The sequence below is a fragment of the Electrona antarctica genome, assembly GCF_951216825.1.
Source record: "Electrona antarctica genome assembly, chromosome: 11".
NCBI lineage: Eukaryota > Metazoa > Chordata > Actinopteri > Myctophiformes > Myctophidae > Electrona > Electrona antarctica.
Window position 1 is genome coordinate 29664923 of NC_136792.1, and position 18791 is coordinate 29683713.

The 18791-nt window shown below is 44.8% G+C and overlaps 1 protein-coding gene across 1 annotated transcript in view; it reads left to right on the top strand.

Annotated features, from left to right (window-relative positions):
• The window catches only part of pxylp1 (2-phosphoxylose phosphatase 1), a 30090-nt gene extending 25784 nt beyond the window's left edge, over positions 1-4306 (top strand). Inside the window, exons 5-6 of the mRNA XM_079514476.1 lie at positions 690-829; positions 2287-4306. Coding sequence (XP_079370602.1) covers positions 690-829; positions 2287-3314 — 1168 coding nt within the window. The 3' untranslated portion in view covers positions 3315-4306. The remainder of the gene's footprint in view (positions 1-689; positions 830-2286) is intronic.
• Positions 4307-18791: the final 14485 nt, after the last annotated feature.

An 18791-nucleotide genomic window follows, 5' to 3' on the forward strand; every position in this document is an offset into this window, starting at 1 on the left:
CACTGCTTCCTTGTTTTAGGGAGTTCAGAGTGTTCAGTCTATTCCAGTTTGGGAATTCAGAGTTCTGTACAAGAGCCTGCCTCGGGGCATGGCATGACTAGCTAAAGCTGAATGTGATGGCTGTGGCTTGTTTGGTGAACAAATGCATGCACCCAAAATGTCATATATCACATCATGTTGTTAGTCTGCTCATAACTGCATTCTGGTCGTAATGTGTTACAGAGCCATCATGTTAGAAACCTTACACAATATCTTACAAAAACATACTAATAATATTATTCACATATTCTTCCTTGTCGCTGTCTAAAGAAATCCTCTAAAATTGTGGAAATATTATTTTATATTTCATAACAATGATGTTTCTGCTTAGCAAACCTTGTTTCTAAATAACAAATTAATTCGGTGCTATGCCGTGCTTTGACGAGAGTCATTCCACAAGCAGAGCACTGGATTTACAAATGCATCCAAAGTAATGGTGAACAAGAGAGTAACATCTTGAACACATTGTAGTTGCTAAGTTAATTATTACCTAAAATGTACTGGGCCGTTTGCTATTGGAAATGCTGAGTCATATCTCATATGTTAACCACATATTTATTGTATTTCTTCTTACATCAGTGATCAGTCTTTCCTTCTTTCTCTTCCTCGCTCTGTATGCCATTCTTTCTACTCTTCCTAACCTCTCACAGGAAGCCTTCCCACCCCCAGCTGAGCTCTTTCATTGGACACATGGCACTGGGAGGACATGGTAACTGGGAGTCCACACTGGCCTCTGTTCCACGGCTACCCAATCACAGCACCTGTGAGATGGGAGAGCTCACGCAGACAGGTAGCATGTTTCTCCTCTCCTCTCCTCTCCTCTCCTCTCCTCTCCTCTGTGTTGAAATGGGTGTACCTTATAGGGCAAGTGCATAGGGAGGAGCTTCACTCAGAACAGGTTTTTCTGGTTGCCATTTTCCTGCCTACCAGTAGGCTAGTAGGCTATAGTAGGGGAGGCATACTATGGTCCGACGGAGCATTGGTTCGACATGCGTCCGCACCTCGGACTAGCGCCTGCTCCCGTGCTTGCGGTTATGGTTAGGTTAGGGGTTAGGGGTATCGGATCAATGAATCGTCGGACCAAACACATGTAACCCTATAGTAGTAGGCTGCTAGGCTATATTTTACAGCCTCACTGTGGAGACATATACCATTGTAGATAAAATTAAATAAACACTGTATGGTTTGGGTGTCAGATGACAAAACAACATAACCTTGATCCACACAGTAATGGGTCTGCCCTGTCCGTTTGTATACTCTAACTTGTCCATTCCACCGCGGGCCGTCAGAATTATGCTTCCATTGTAGCCTTGCAGTGCGTTGACTGTCGGCGATATCAAATAATTAAATACACTCTGTATGGTTTCTTTGATTTGGGTGTCGGCTGACAAAATAACATAACCTTCAGCAACATTCCCAAACACATGTATGCTCTGCTCTCTACCTGTCCTCAAACGAGCATGACAGTGTAATCAAAATAATAATGGTCAGTTCGCATACAGACAGATTATTTATTTACTGAGGAGAGAACACGTTTGACTGATCACTCGTCACTCTCGTGGTGTTTTCCCCTCTCCCTGGTTCCGTAAGGATATGTCCACATGTCTTCTCGTCAAGTAAGATGTAAACATTGAGAACTGTTTTGATGTGAGGGAGAGGAGGCGGCTATCAGATCAGAACATTTTCGCATATACCACCGTCGATCCAGAGCCATAGAGTAGAAGAGTTGTGACAAGTCAAAGATAGTAGAGAGATGGAAGATGGTGTACTGCAGTGACAGTGTACACACCAGCGTCACTGACAAGCAAACTTACGAACTACAGACCTGCAGCCAAGTAGCCTAGCATCCTACTAGCCTACATGTAGGCAGAAAGATGGCGCCCAAATAAGCCAAAATCCTACCGAACGCGTCACTATGCCCTCCCCCTATAGCACCACAGTAAGGATGAAACGATACAGGTATGGTTAGAGAGAGAGAACAAACACAATAATAGTAACACTAGTAACATTTGACCTTCTGTGCCTGAGCATTGTGAGCATAGTGTATTGGCCACCAGTGAAGGTAACGTCTGCATTCTTTCACCGATTAAAAAAGGTCTATAACTAGAAATGAAGAACAAGGGACTGACTTGCCATCCTGAAATAATTTGCAATCTGTCACAGAGTTGGTCAACTCTGGACTGTTCAACTCTATTGCTTGTCCACCATTGTGACTGTATCTTCATGTCATCTGCGTTTACCTTGCAGGTGTAGTGCAGCACCTGCGCAACGGTCAGCTCCTCCGCCAAGCCTACAAACGCCACAAAATCCTCCCCTCCGATTGGTCGCCCCGCCAGGTGTGGGTGGAGACCACAGGTAAGAGCCGCACACTACAGAGCGGACTGGCCCTCCTCTACGGCTTCCTCCCGGACTTCGATTGGACGAAGCTGACTGTCCGTCACCAGTGGAGCACGCTGTTCTGCGGCTCCGCATGCGACTGCCCCTCCAGGAACCGCTACCTGGAGGAGGAGCAGCGGAGGCAGTATCGACTGCGGGTGGCCGACACCGAGCTGGAGAGGACCTACGCTGACATGGCGCGCACATTGGGCCTGCTCACACGCCAGCTCAGGGCCGCCAACCCCATAGACTCCCTGCTGTGCCACCTGTGTCATGGCCTGTCCTTCCCCTGCGTGTCTCCGGGTGAAAGTGGCGGCGGAGGCTGTCTTACGGTGGCCCAGTTCGCCGTGATCCGCCGGCAGCAGCTGGAGGACGAGGTGGACCGGAGGAGAGCAGGGCTGTATCATAAATACGCCATCCTGTCCACGCACCCCTACCTCAACCGCACGGCGGCCAAGATGGAGCGCGTGGCCAGGGCTAACGAGGCCGGCCGGCGCCCGCGGTCAGGTGGCGAAGAGGTGTTCACGCTCTCTTCGGCTCATGATGTGACCGTGGCCCCGCTGCTGAGCGCCCTGGGCCTGGAGGAAGCCAGGTTCCCACGCTTCGCTGCTCGGGTGGTGTTCGAGCTGTGGAAGAGCCCGCCTGCCGCTGCAGAACAGCAGAGGAAGGCAGTGGGGAAGGGAACGAAGGCCAAGCAGGCGGACGGAGAGCCGTTCATCAGGGTGCTGTATAACGGAGAAGATGTGACGTTTCACACCACCTTCTGTCGCTCTCACGACCGCCGCTCTGCCCAGCCGCTCTGCCCCCTGGAGAACTTCCTGTCCTTTGTCAGGCGGGACATGTTCGCCGTCCTCAATGCTACGTCCTACCAGGAAGCCTGCTACAGACGCCCTGGATGACGGCACGGATTGGACAGATGAGAGAGCGGGGGGGTCTGCAGAGAAGAATGGAAGGAGAGGAGTGCTGCGTTGAGATGTGGCAGATGGTCACGTTTTAGTTGTATTTTAGATCATCATTTTGGAACGATAATGTGCACTTTTGTGCTGCTCATAGCATCTTAAAACATTGACTGTAACAGTATAATCCTCAACATTCCTCTTTTTTGTTTTTACTTATCAGACAGACACACACACAGACACACACACACACACCACCACCACCACGCACCACCACACTAAAAAGCCACGCACCACCACACTAAAAAGCCTTTTGATGTTGACAATCACACCATTACACATACAGTTGTAAACATTATTTTTTCTTTCTTTTTTTCTTTTACAAACTTTTCTAATATTATATGTGTTCCAGCATGTTTGTAAGAGATTAGCAGTTTTAGAGAAATTGTACGGCACATGGCCACTTTATTCCTAACATTCCGATACAACAGGTAATGTTGAGATTCCAGTTTTCCGAAATTCCTGTGAAAATGGAATGTTTGGAACTGGAACACTATGCTGGATTAATAACTTCCTGTAAAACGTTTGCATTAATAATTATATAATTAGAATGTAGACTTTTGTATTTGTTTTTGATGAAGAGGTCGCTTGGAGCCATTTTGGTCCATAGTGTTTCTCAATATGGTTAACTCAGTTGTGACACTTTAAGTCACTTTTGATGCACCAATACTTATTTCATTTCACCTAAGAAATACTGTTGTGGTACGTGGAAACAACAAATGCTTTAACCTTAAAACACTTAATTGCTGAGAACCTTTCCACTACCCAATCAGGGCAAATGTTTTACAAGGCTTGTTATGGTATTTTACTATTCACTGTGATAGTAAAAGTATTTCAGTAAAAGTTACTGAAAAACAAGGAAATCAATGAAATGTGGACCACTTTGAGTACTTGTTTATACTGTAAAGCACATTTAATATTGAGTAAAGGAGTGATGACACCTTACTTTTTTTTCTCTTGTCCTTGTTTTATGGCCAAGTATTATTACAAATACACAAACTAAACTAAAATATGTTGGAAAAATGAAATCAAAGACAACAACTTATAATAGCTTAACTCAATAGAAAATGGAATTAAAAACACTAAATATTTGGTGCTTTCCCACTGCACAGTCCTCTATAACCCTTATGATATGATATTTATATATGTATTACAGTAGCGCTACACTTACTTTTGTTTTATCAATGTCATTGTTCACCACTAGATGGTACACTAGCTCCACAGAAGATTGTCAAAATGACTCATCTGCTAGTAGCAGTTATTCACTTTGTCAGCAGGTTGCCATTGCAGAGCACAGTCAATACATACTTACAAATAAAATAAAAACGGTTCTGGCAGTAGTCACCACTGCCAGAAAAGTAATGTGTCATCTTCAAAAGGAGCTTAATATAACACTGACAAGACATCAATTGCACAGCTCATTTTCAGAAGTGCTCTGCTATGGCTGCTCAGCTTCTCTGCTCTCAAAATGCTCGGAATCAGGAGAGTATCGATTGAAATAATACAATAAAAAGCTTTAGTTGGGTACATTACATCTGCACTAGGTTGGCATGCTATTTATCAACCTTGTCAATGCTTAAAAATGTACACAGTTGATGAAGATCTTGCAATAATCTTCATTAATACATTGATTAAGATGTCATTACGCAAAGAGAGGTAGGCTAATGGAGTTGTAAAATCTGAATTTTAGTCACACAAACCCTAGTTTAGTTTAGTTTATTTCAGTCCTTTTTTTGTGTAGTACAGTACATAATCAGGTAATATAAAAAGGTCAGAGAACATGTAGGCAGAAGCTAAAGGTTATATTGCCTTCCCCCTTTGAATACAACATCAAATATCAAAACAAATCAATGAACATAGTCTTGTAATTTTATGTTTGTTTGTTACCGGTAGTTAGTTAGTTAGTTAGTTTCATTTATTGCCCACAATGTGGAAATTTGTCTTCGGTCTCATAAACAACAGTAACAACAAACAGCAACAACACTTACACAATTATCTTCATGGCAAAAATGCAGGACAACAGTGGCAAATACATTCAAAAACAAATCTAATGAGACATGGTATTTAGTGCCTTAATGGCATTAGGAATGAAGGAAATTTTAAAGATGTTACGGTTAGCTTTTGGTACTTTGTACCATCTACCAGAGGGAAGTAGTTCGAACTACCTGCAGAGTGGATGAGAGGGGTCATTTGCTATCTTGACAGCTTTCTTTTTTGAAGTACTTCCTTGTAGATACAACTTAATTGTTTCTGTCTCTTCCCAATGATTTTTGAGGCTAGGTTCACTATTCGCTGCAGCTTCCTTTTACATTAAGATTGCCATACCACATTGCCATGTTAAAAGTCAAGATTCCCTATCAGGTTCTTATAGACTGTTTCCATGATATGCTTGCTCACTCTAAAGGAGTTGAGCTTGCATAGTAGATATACTGCGTGCGTTGGTTATAAGTTTTAAAAATCTGGTCAGTATTTTCACTGAAATTAAGTTTGCTGTCAATATGTGCCTAAATATTTAAAATTGTCTACTCTACTACCTCCACTACTTGACCACTAATTGTAATAGACTGCACAGGTTCCTTTTCATGAATGACAAGTTATTTTGTTTTTGTCACATTAATCCCTAAGGAGCTTTTATCGCACCAGTTCTGGAGAGATGACACATGTACTATGTATGCTTCCTTCCCCGCTGTGTCCCCCTTCTTCAGTAAGGCAACCAGGGCCATATCATCCGCATATTTGAACAAATGAAACATATCCTCGTCTAACTGGAATTCATTTGTGTATAAGGAGAAAAGTAAGGGGGATATGATATCATTCACACAGACCTGTTGAGGACGGTCACGAGGACGGCCATTTGATTTAGCAAAACTGAAAAACTATTTATAAATATGTTTGCTAATCTAAGTAAGAAAAGAACAAACACAAACAAAAAAAGAAACCCTATTATCCTCAGTCTGGGAATAAGGCAATTGTTCGCTGAAAATAAACAATATATCACAACGTAGCAGACAAGCTTGTTGATCAGCGATTTTCAGAGAAGATATTAAAAAGAATGAAAGAAAGAAACAGGAAAGGACCAACACTCCTGGGAGACCCCGGTCAACAAAGTATATATTCTGCATCCCACCAAATGAACAGTGAACACATTGTGGGAAGTCCAGAAGTGGACTCTTGGATGTTTCCACTATTTATTCCCCTCTCATATGATATATTTAAGATATCAGTAGGCATTGAATTTAAAACCTTTTTATTTCATTTCCTGTTTTTGTATCACATTGCATTACTGAGACAGCTGTGAAAGCACTGCTTACATATCAATCTGCTTGCTCACATATCCATCTGCCTGCTGGTCACACCCCAAACTTGAAATCTTCCACGTGAAGTTCACGTGAGCAACGTAAAACTTTGCTAATTTATCCCACACTCCACTCGGTGACTCTCCTCAAACACCACCGCATCCTTTCTGGGGTCATGATGACATCAGAGTAGATGATGTGATAACCTGTGTGGTGTGCTAACCAGTTAGCCGAATCTCCCTCCTCACTTTCTAACTACCACTATCTCCTCCAGACCTGACCACCAACTCCCCCCCGAACACCCACCCTTGTGATGTCATCCCCCCAGGACTGAAGCATAGAGCCATTTGCTCCCAGTGCTCTCACCAGAACTGAACTCCACAAGTCCTGTCCACCCTGCCTCCGGCCTTGGCTCGCACCGCTGGACCACACCGTTTGGGGCCGAGGGAGGAAGAGTGAAATAAAGGTGGACGTGTTGACTGGAGTTTGTATGATTAGGTGTGTGCGTGCGTGCGTGAGACAAGTGCGTGTGTGCGTGTCTGCCTGTGTGTAGGTGGGCCTGTACTCAAGGGTGTGTTTTTGTTGCTGGTCCTCTGTGTATTTTGGCCCGGTTTGTCTGGACCCAAAAACAATGTCCACTTAACCCACTCCACCTCCCAGATCCTTCGTGTAGCTTTTCAAATACTCCCCTGCCGTTTTGAATCAATATCACATGCACACACACACACACACACACACACACACACACACACACACACACAGCGTGTGTGGATGGGAGAGGGGAAGAGAGTAGAGAACAGGGGATGACTTGATTGACAACGCAGACAGTCAGAGGAATACTGTGTGCATGGAGGGAAGAAGGAAGGGAGAGGCTGTGGTTATGGCAAACGGTAAACGCACGAAATATGAGCACATTCTCCCCAAACCACAGCTACAGCCACAGGTGGAGGAACAGAGAGACATGGGGGAATTTGATTTCATGTTGTGAAGATATTTGGCCTCAGGACAGCAAGAAGACTGACTAATATTGAGAATGGAAGTATAGTTAATAGGCCTCGGTGAGGAGAAGTGCAGGCCAGAGGAAATGGTTAAGGGTTCAATTCAATGCCACCAACATAATGTAAACTCACATAATGACACATAGCTAAAGACCCGTTTCCTGCTTTCTTTTCGCTCCCCAAAAGTATGTTTCTAGTATTTTACAGTTTGATACTCGGCCAAACCAGTAACCTGCCAGATGAGGAAACATATTTCCAGTCACAGAAAATAAGGAGACGTTATTCGAGGGATGACTTGGAGACGTTAGCTTGTGGGTGATGGCTGAATGTGTGTGTTTTAGGCTAAGGGTCACCTAATTGAGGTCCGTGTGTGAGTGTGTGTCCTGTCTGTCAGTGTCTAGACTTCCCAGCCGCTGTGTTTTCTCAGATGTTGGGCTTTATTAAGTCCCTTTACTTAAACAAATAGCTCAACATGAGAGATGACTAGTGGAGTAGTTAAACTACTGTGTGTGTGTGTGTGTGTGTGTGTGTGTGTGTGTGTGTGTGTGTGTGTGTGTGTGTGTGTGTGTGTGTGCGTGTGTGTGTGCGTGTGTGCGCGTATGTGTGTGCGTGTGTGTGCGTATGTGCGTGCGTGCGTGCGTGCGTGCGTGTGTGCGTGCGATGTGATGTGATGTAACCGCAATACCACATGTGCATGTGAGAGCACATCATGCATGCACAGATCAGAATGCATGAATTTGTGTTTGATGCTGTGTGTGTGAGAGTGTGTGTGTGTGTGTGTGATTTATTGAGACGAGTGTAAAGTGCTCGTTAGCTAAAATAATCAGGATTTATGAGTGTGTGGGTGCTGTAAGGCACAGGCCAGCGGCTCGGCCTCTCAGAGGCACCAAGCCGGCTAATTGAGTTTGGTCATTACTGCCCGTTCTTCTATCAAGGGCTCATTCAGACAGACATTAATCATGATGCGCGAGCGCACACAGACACACACACTTCTGTCTGTTTATGTATCTGTATTTCTGTCTTTCTTGGAATATGTATACTTCTACTTCAACATTTTCTGTTTGTTTATTTGTGTCTCTTGATTCTCTTTCACGCCTTTCTGTCCCTCGTTCCCTTATCTGTCCTCACCGGAAACATATTTGTGTTTATTATCTTCACCTGTCTGTCTTCAGACAAAGTAAAAATATACCGTGAATGTCTGACTCTTGGAGTGTGCGTGCATGCGTGCGTGCGTGCGTGCGTGCGTGCGTGCGTGCGTGCGATGTAACCGTAATACCACATGTGCATAGTTTGTGCATGTGAGACCACATCATGCATGCACAGATCAGAATGCATGAATGTGTGTTTGATGCTCACAGTGTGTGTGAGCGTGATTGTGATTGTGTGTGTGTGTGTGTGTGTGTGTGTGTGTGTGTGTGTGTGTGTGTGTGTGTGTGTGTGTGTGTGTGTGTGTGTGTGTGTGTGCGTGCGTGTGGACAGAAGACACAGCTACAGGTGCTCGGGTGGTGCAGTGGTAAAGTCCCTGCCCACCACCACAGAGAGTATGGGTTCAAATCCAGTGCATCCGGTTTTGTCAGGCGTCTGTGTGAACACATTGACCTGTGTTCGTGGGAGGGAAGCCGAGCGTGGAGGGAGATATTTGTCACTGCATGTACTCCTACGGGCTGGGGCGGAACCTGTCAGCAGGGATTGTTGGCTATACTCCCTGACAATACTCCCTATATATATATATATATATATATATATATATACAGGGCTTGACATTAAGGCTTGTCCGCTTATCGGGGACAAGTATTAAATCTTCCCGGACAAGTGCATTAAAATTTCGTTTTCGCTTTTTCTGTGACGCTCATACCAGCCAACAATATTGTCTGGCTTTCCTAATCATCACTAGCCTGGCTCCAGCCCCTGAATCGCTAGCCACGCCCATTAAAAAAATATATTCAGGCGATTCAGGGTCTGGTGACGCTCTCGAAGGAGGTCTGAGACTCGGTTGGAAATCTGACCGACGAATCAGCGTCGTTTCAACTCGATGACGTCAAAACAACAGCGCCGTCCAGACACAAACAAACATGGCTGCGCCAGTAGCATAGCAACTTATGCTACTCTTTTGGTGTCACATTTAGCTTCATACTGGGTGAAAGTCTCATTCAAAAAATTATTTTTTCGCTCGAAAATGTTAGTTACAATGACATTGAGTTGACGTGTTTTTTTTTTTGGTAACTGTTGCATAATCGCAATTTCGCACTCGAGTCCCATGCCCCGGCCATTTAGCTCTGTCCCCCCCCGCTGACATGCCCTCAACCACGGCTAAGTTCAGCCTGCTGCGGTCGGAGCCTTGTCATCTGCTTTGCTACTATTGTGATTGGTTAAGGGTGAACCAATCGCCGAAGACTGCCTCTTTGTCAACGCCCATCTCAGAAACGGCGGTAGTAGGGAGGGCTTTCAGACTGAATAATGGAGTGAAACGAAATGAAAATTCAGGCTGAGTGTCAGGCTAAATCATCACCTTTCCAATATTGTTAACAGCCCTATAATGTCTGTAATCTTACATACATTTCATGTATTCCAAATACCAAATACACAGCACAGCCATATATCAGTCCTATCAGAGCAGTTAGCAGACTGAACACATCAGCATGTAAACTTGTAGCACTGCGTGTATACTCACCCAGTAATTAATTCCTAAAACTTTGAGTCAGATATTGTCCTCTAGTTTCATATCCATGTGAAAGTTCTGGCAGAAAACATATGTTATGTAAAATATCGGCACTTTTACATGAGGAAAAGATAGACTGAAAATATAAAAACTTCCTTTGGGAACATTCGATGTTTGGGAAGCACAAACATTATGGTGCACACAATTGACAGGTGTGTTGCGTTTGGTGTTGGCCTGGGTAATTGATCACACAACCTATTTTGTGTGCCCCATACATTTGTGCTTCCTAAAGTTTTTATATATTCATTCCTGCACTCATTCCGGGCCCCTCGCCGAGAGAATGTCGTCCGTGTGCAGCTTGTAGAAAAGTGGAGATATTTGACTAAATACACATTTTCTGCCAGAACTTTCAAATGAATATGAAACTAGTCCTCAAAATGACTCCAAGTTTTAGGAATTAATTATTGGGTGGGTGCACAGGCGGTGCTATAAGTTTAAATGCCGACGAGGTCAGTCTGGTAACCGTGCGCGGATAGGACCGATCTCTGGCTGTGTATTTGGAATACATGAAATATATGTAAGATCATAGACATTCTAATCTAGGGCTATTAACTTGCAAACTTAGAATATTCACCTAATATTCAAACATGTATTCACCAAGTAAAACCAACTTACAGTTAGTTGATATAAAATGTAGGCCTATTTGTGTGCTCGTGCTCCGGACAAGTGACTTTTGTGCCCGAACAAGTGCCTCAAAAAGTTAATGCCTCAATAAGTTTAAATGCCGACGAGGTCAGTCTGGTAACCGTGCGCGGATAGGACCGATCTCTGGCTGTGTATTTGGAATACATGAAATATATGTAAGATCATAGACATTCTAATCTAGGGCTATTAACTTGCAAACTTAGAATATTCACCTAATATTCAAACATGTATTCACCAAGTAAAACCAACTTACAGTTAGTTGATATAAAATGTAGGCCTATTTGTGTGCTCGTGCTCCGGACAAGTGACTTTTGTGCCCGAACAAGTGCCTCAAAAAGTTAATGTCAAGCCCTGATATATATACGGACAAAGTCAGAGAGAGAAGGATGAGGCTGGCAGGGCACTGCGTCAGGCACCCAGAACTTGAGGCAAGTAAATTGACCCTATGGGAGCCAAATCAGGGCAAAGCCAGGAGGGGAAAGAAGCATACCACCTATGTAGACGTGCTGCGGCGCAACAGCTTGGTAAATGGTAAATGGTAAATGGTGCATTTATATAGCGCCTTTATCCAAGGCGCTTTACATAGATTGTGCATTACATTCACCCATTCACACACACATTCATACACCGATTGCGGCGGAAGCCATGCAAGGTACCAACCAGCACATCGGGAGCAATTTGGGGTTCAGTGTCTTGCCCAAGGACACTTCGACATGTAGACAGGAGGAGCCGGGATTCGAACCGCCGACCCATGGATCATTGGACGACCTGCTCTACCTCTTGAGCCACAGTCGCTTGGCTGACAACACTGAAGAGCTCAAGAACCCATGATGTTGGATAGGAAATTGTGGAGGGCAGCAATCCAGGAATCCCGAGTTGGTGTTGGCTAGACCTCACTCTCGCAGCAACTAACTAATATATATATATATATATATATATATATGCAGAGATGCAATGTAGTATAGCGCCAGAGAGCTAGAGAGAATTGCACAGAATACAGCAGCAGAGAGCTACAGACATGCATGCAATACAGCAGCAGGAGACAGCTACTGTACATAGATGCATGCACTACAGCAGGAGACAGCTACATAGATGCATGCACTACAGCAAGAGACAGCTACATAGATGAATGCACTACTACAGTAGCAGACAGCTACATAGATGCATGCACTACAGCAAGAGACAGCTACATAGATGCATGCACTACAGCAAGAGACAGCTACATAGATGAATGCACTACTACAGTAGGAGACAGCTACATAGATGCATGCACTACAGCAAGAGACAGCTACATAGATGCATGCACTACAGCAAGAGACAGCTACATAGATGCATGCACTACAGCAAGAGACAGCTACATAGATGCATGCACTACAGCAGGAGACAGCTACATAGATGCATGCACTACAGCAAGAGACAGCTACATAGATGCATGCACTACAGCAAGAGACAGCTACATAGATGCATGCACTACAGCAAGAGACAGCTACATAGATGAATGCACTACTACAGTAGGAGACAGCTACATAGATGCATGCACTACAGCAGGAGACAGCTACATAGATGCATGCACTACAGTAGGAGACAGCTACATAGATGAATGCACTACAGTAGGAGACAGCTACATAGATGAATGCACTACAGTAGGAGACAGCTACATAGATGCATGCACTACAGTAGGAGACAGCTACATAGATGCATGCACTACAGCAAGAGACAGCTACATAGATGCATGCACTACAGTAGGAGACAGCTACATAGATGCATGTACTACAGTAGGAGACAGCTACATAGATGCATGCACTACAGTAGGAGACAGCTACATAGATGCATGCACTACAGCAGGAGAAAGCTACATAGATGCATGCAATACAGCAGGAGAAAGCTACATAGATGCATGCAATACAGCAGGAGAAAGCTACATAGATGCATGCAATACAGCAGGAGAAAGCTACATACGTGTAGATGCATGCACTGTCTACAGCATGAGAGAGGCAGACAGCTACATAGATGCATGCACTACAGCAGGAGACAGCTACATAGATGCATGCACTACAGCAGGAGACAGCTACATAGATGCATGCACTACAGTAGGAGACAGCTACATAGATGCATGCACTACAGCAGGAGACAGCTACATAGATGCATGCACTACAGTAGGAGACAGCTACATAGATGCATGCACTACAGTATGAGACAGCTACATAGATGCATGCACTACAGTAGGAGACAGCTACATAGATGCATGCACTACAGTAGGAGACAGCTACATAGATGCATGCACTACAGCATGAGAGAGGCAGAGAGCTACATAGATGCATGCACAACAGCAGCATGCTACAGAGATGCATTAGAGAGCTGCACAGATAAAAGTGTATCTTTCTTTGGTAAATGGGTCAGGCCCGTCTGCCCGCCATACCCAGCATGCAAACACTTCCCTGGAGAAATCCCCAGAAAACTACAAGATGCAGCTGAGAGGAAGAAGGAATGGAAGAGGGGGGGGGGGGGTCCTTGGATGAAACTGAACTCACACAATGCCTGTTTTTTATTGTGGACCAGTTTCGCTGTTAGAAAAGAAACCCAACTAGAAAAAGTGCCCTTCTGGGCACAGGTCTCCACCAGGAGGATAGGAGTGTGTGTGTGATGTTTGGCAAAATGTTTAGGAGCAATATAAGTGTGTGTGTGTGTGTGTGTGTGTGTGTGTGTGTGTGTGTGTGTGTGTGTGTGTGTGTGTGTGTGTGTGTGTGTGTGTGTGTGTGTGTGTGTGTGTGTGTGTGTGTGTGTGTGTGTGTGTGTGAGAGAAACGCGGCTTGGTCTGTTGTAGCACCACCATGAGGATGATTTGAAAACTGTCAAGTGGCATTTCTTCCAAAGCCTAGTGGGAATATGCATGCACAGTTTCACCACAATCGGACGCTGCGTTGAGTAGTTGTGGCGGGCTACTCCTGAAAAGTTTAGAAGCCAATTGTAGCCAATCAGGGTGGATTATGAGAAATCAAACAAACCCGTCTTGATCACATGACTATGGAGAGCATGTGTACCGATTTGCGTGAAATTTGGATAAAATCTGAAGGAGTAATATTAGAAAATTTGTTTTACATAATGTCGGCCTCCTGGTGGCGCTATAAAGAGCAGATGTGAAAAACTCCAGGCAAAGGCTTTTCCTTGGCCTCTAGGGAGTTGGCATAAAAAGTTATCCACAGATCCGTGCAGTTACACTTTTCGGCCAGTTATAGCGCCACCATGAGGCTGAGTTGAAAATGTTCATGTGGCATTTCTTCCTCGGCCTAGTGGGAATGTGCGTGGACAATTTCACGGAAATCACACGATGTGTTCATGATTTGCAGCATTTTGTTTGAAACTGAGCACTCCTGCGAACTTTGGAAGCCAATCTTAGCCAATCAGGATGGAGTCTGAGAAATCTGAAAGACCCGTTTCGTTGAATGGCTCTAGAGAGACTGTGTACCAATTTGCGTGATGTTTGGACAAAATCTGTAGATGTACTGTCCAAAAACCTGTTTTGCACAAAGCGGCCTCCTGGTGGCGCTATAAAAGGCCATTCTGGAATTTTTGGGGCAGAGGTTCATCGATGGCATCCAGGGAGTGTGTGTGCAAAATTTGGCATTGACCGGGTTAACGGTGCCGGAGATTAGCTGTTCACAGACGGAAGGACGGACGGACGGACACAGACACATGGACGGACGGAGTGCAAAACATACTCTCTCCCCATGCCTTCGGCCTGGTGGAGACAATTATCAGTTCTCAATATTTATTGTGATTTCAGAGAGTACAGTATGCATACAGAGATAACATCCTGTACTGGACTCCTCCAATCCATGATGTTGTGAGTATGTGTGCCTTTAGCCCACTGATCCACAAGAAGTGGATCATTAAACCACTTTGAACCTGGCATTCCTATTTTGGGCAGGTCATCATAATGTAGGCAAAAGGTTAAAAAATATTCTACACTACAAGCTCACACTACAAGCTCACATGGCGCGACGTGTTGTTGTTGAGTCAGTATCTTTTTTTCTTTGCTTGAAAGTATACTAGAAATACTGCATTGCAGTTGTATGCCTCTGCCAACCTGTTGTCCTTCACAGCCATGTCTATCCAGATTGTGGAGTGAATGAAGACTTTGAAGGAAATTAATGAACATATTTTATGAGGTCACAGTGACTTTGACCACTTACTTCTGATCACTTCATCCTTGAGGCCAAGTGGACGTTTGTGGCAAACGTCATGAAGTTCCTTCATGGCTGAGAGATCACATTCACAATGTTGTCATGGATGGGTGTTGTTGGTATGTACGGATGAACATACTTACCGCCGCGGGCGCAGATCTTGATGGTATAGTAGCAAATAGGTAGTAGACATTCCAAAAACATAATGCCTCGCAGCACAGCTGTGCGCCGGCAGAGGCATAACAATAGGTCTCAAGTAGACGTAGTAATTGGCGGACTGGTGCTTGACAAAGAAACTTTCTGTAGTGTGGCTTAGTTCAAGCGTTGCTAGTCAAGCAGAACAACATGAAAGAATAATAAAGACACAGGAGAGCAGAGAATAAAATCAAGACAGGTTGGAACTAAAGTTCTTTGATGGGTAGGTGTTAGGGTACCCTTTGAAAAGATGAAAGGGTTAATCTCATTTGACAAGAAACGATGAATAATGACTCCATGTCTCTCCCCATTCACCACTCCTGTGCCAACATACTTTTTTCTCCTACAACTTGACTTGAAGCGTGGCCTTATTTGTCGTTTAGCCACTGCTACATTTTGCCTTGTTTGCCTCCATTGTATGCACAGCAGTCTGCCTGTCGTCTGTCTGCGCCTAGGCAAACACATTTTGGGAATAGCAGCTAATCTATCACATGCGTCACGCTGAAATGTTTCCCCCAGGGCCCTGCGGAGCTGTGGTATCAGGTGGAAGGGTTCCAGTTCCTGTCTTTGTAGGCAGGTTCCTGGCTGAGGGGTATATTCTCTACTGGCCCTTGGTGGACTGAACACACAGCCCCTGGACACACTACCTGTTCCACCAGCACAGCCCAGGACGGCGCCACTCTGGGCTATGTGGAAGGGTGGTGGTATGAGAGAGAGAGAGGCGTGTGTGTGTGTGTGTGTGTGTGTGTGTGTGTGTGTGTGTGCGTGTGTGCGTGTGTGCGTGCGTGCGTGCGTGCGTGCGTGTTGTGACTTGGAATCAAACTCACTTCCTGTGTTAATTTATTTTTTTATATGCCTCCCCGTTTTGCAAATAAACAGGGTTTCTGATATGGTGTGAATGTACGGCTCCAAGAGGGAGGCGTGTGCGCTTGTGTATCTGTCACTGCATGGGTCTCTCTCTCTCTCTCTCTCTCTCTCTCCCTCCCTCCTTAACACACTATCCTATATTACAATTGAAAACATGTCCCCAAAAGCACGCACAGGAACAAAAGGCACCAGCTACTACGTCACTGACACGCTGCAACACGCTGCAACACACACTGCAACAACACACTAACACGACACAGCCTTACCCTCCGCGTCGATCCACGGCTATCTCCTCATGTCGCGCCGCACGCCCACAATCAACAACACCCGCGTAAAAACTGTCATTGCACTGCCACTACAGCCGCCTCCCGTCCACACTCACAAACAACATCAATATCAATAACAAACACAAACACGCCACAAGCACCGACACCCCCGCCTAATTTGTTGCCAGGTCTATGAAAACTAGCCCAGAAAAAATGCCATTCAACACGCTACTTACAACTCGCTTACAATTCGCGGACCTGGCAACACTGCATCCTGTTTTCCCATTGGCTACGGTTGCTACAACACGCATTTGCACTGCATCTTGGGAGCAACACAGCTTAATGTAGGGGTCACCGATTGCTGTGCTACATCCCCCTCATGTTCTCAACACCCCGTTCGGCTACACCACACACACTAACCTACACCATTCTCCACATGCAACACAGGGCCCTTATTGGCTAGCCCCCTCACATGGCGATCCCCACGCAACAAAACACAGCCAGCCACACACACACACACCCACCCACACACACACACAACGCCCACGTTCGGAAATATCGCACTGAGCGCACTGTGCAAACCTGGCGTGGTACAACAACAACAACAACACTACACGCACACGCGCGCGCTGCAACAACACACAGCTACGTACAGTGTGTGTGTGTGTGTCTGTGTGCGTGCGTGCGTGCGCGGGGGGGAATTTGGCTCGCCTCGCGATGCAGCGCAAATGCCACTACACTACACAGGGCTCGACAGTGCGACTAGGTACTCGCATTTGCGCCTTACAACATCACCGTGCGAGTTGTAACATTCACTTTGTACCACCGGTGCGACTACACAATCCGAACTTTCAAGCTACAACTTGCGCAGTTTACATCCACACGAATGTGTCACTCTCTCGGTTCTGCACCGCTGCTGGAGAAGTATAGCACTGTCGCAGGCAGCGCAACTAATCCCCCCCCCCCCCCCCCCCACACACCACCGAGACGGAGGAGAGAGAAGAGAGCGAGAGAGACAGAGAGCACACACGTGAGTCCTGCACATTATATTGACCCTATATTAATTTGTACAACCTAGCAAAGCATAAGATATGATGGTTTGGAGAATAGGCTGCTCTCTCTTTTTACAAGACATAAGCCATTGCATACAGGTTCTCAACCTTTTAAATTTCAAGGACCCCCATAACTCTGAGAGTAAAACCAAATGGACCCATAACAGTCCCATTTGATTCCATTTGTACAGTATCACAGTTAAACGTTATAAAACAGTCCAATTGGTTCCATTTGTACACTCTCAGAGTTACAGACCTGTAGGGTCCACTTGGTTCCATTTCTACACTCTCAGAGTTACAGACCTATAATGGGTCCATTTGGAACCCCCTCAAGGAACCATGAGGGTCCCTGGAACACACCTTTGACAGCCACTGCTTTAAATCTATACATAACTAATATAGAGCATATTTGATCCATTTATTGTTATGGATAAGAACAACAACACTACACGCGCGCGCGTGCACGCGCTGCAACACAAAACAGCTGCATAAAACGCGTGTCACTGTGGACTTCTGTATCTGTGGACTTCTGTATCGCAACGCGGGGCAACGCAACTCTGGGAATTCTAGTGGGTTACATAGGGTTACTCTTCTTGCATTGATAACTTCGTAAATACTGTAGCTCTAAAATGTGTAACCCATCTGTTTATTAATGAACTAGAGAGATAAAGAGAGAGCAATGATTACTATTGGATAAGAGCTTTAACCTTTAAATAATAGCGATAGCCTATATGATTTAAACAAAACATATCACTTAAAGCACATTTAAATACTGGCATTAGAAAGCTACATGCTTTTCTACAGTTAAAATGTATAGCTTCTTCACCTGATTTGTTCAAAATGTGTCTCCTTAAAACAGAATTTGACACGCTTCTGTTTCTAATTAGAAGTGCTGCTCAAATCAAGACACGCCTATTATGAGTGAAAGGCAAGTTAAGCTTTTGGGCTGATCAGCATAGACAGTCTACATCATCTTGTGTTATTTCTGAAATGAGATCACATAATGGCTTCACTCATGACCATCAGGAAATTAAAAATGGATTTAGAGAATTTTGTGACACTTCATAGTGCTGAACAAAGGGCCAGTGTTGAGGACTTTGATCATTTCTAGTTCTTTCAAGTTGGTACAGTATTAGTGTAGTTCTTTCACAGTTCTACTGTATATCTCTGGAATAAGCTGCTATACGTTTTTTCATGG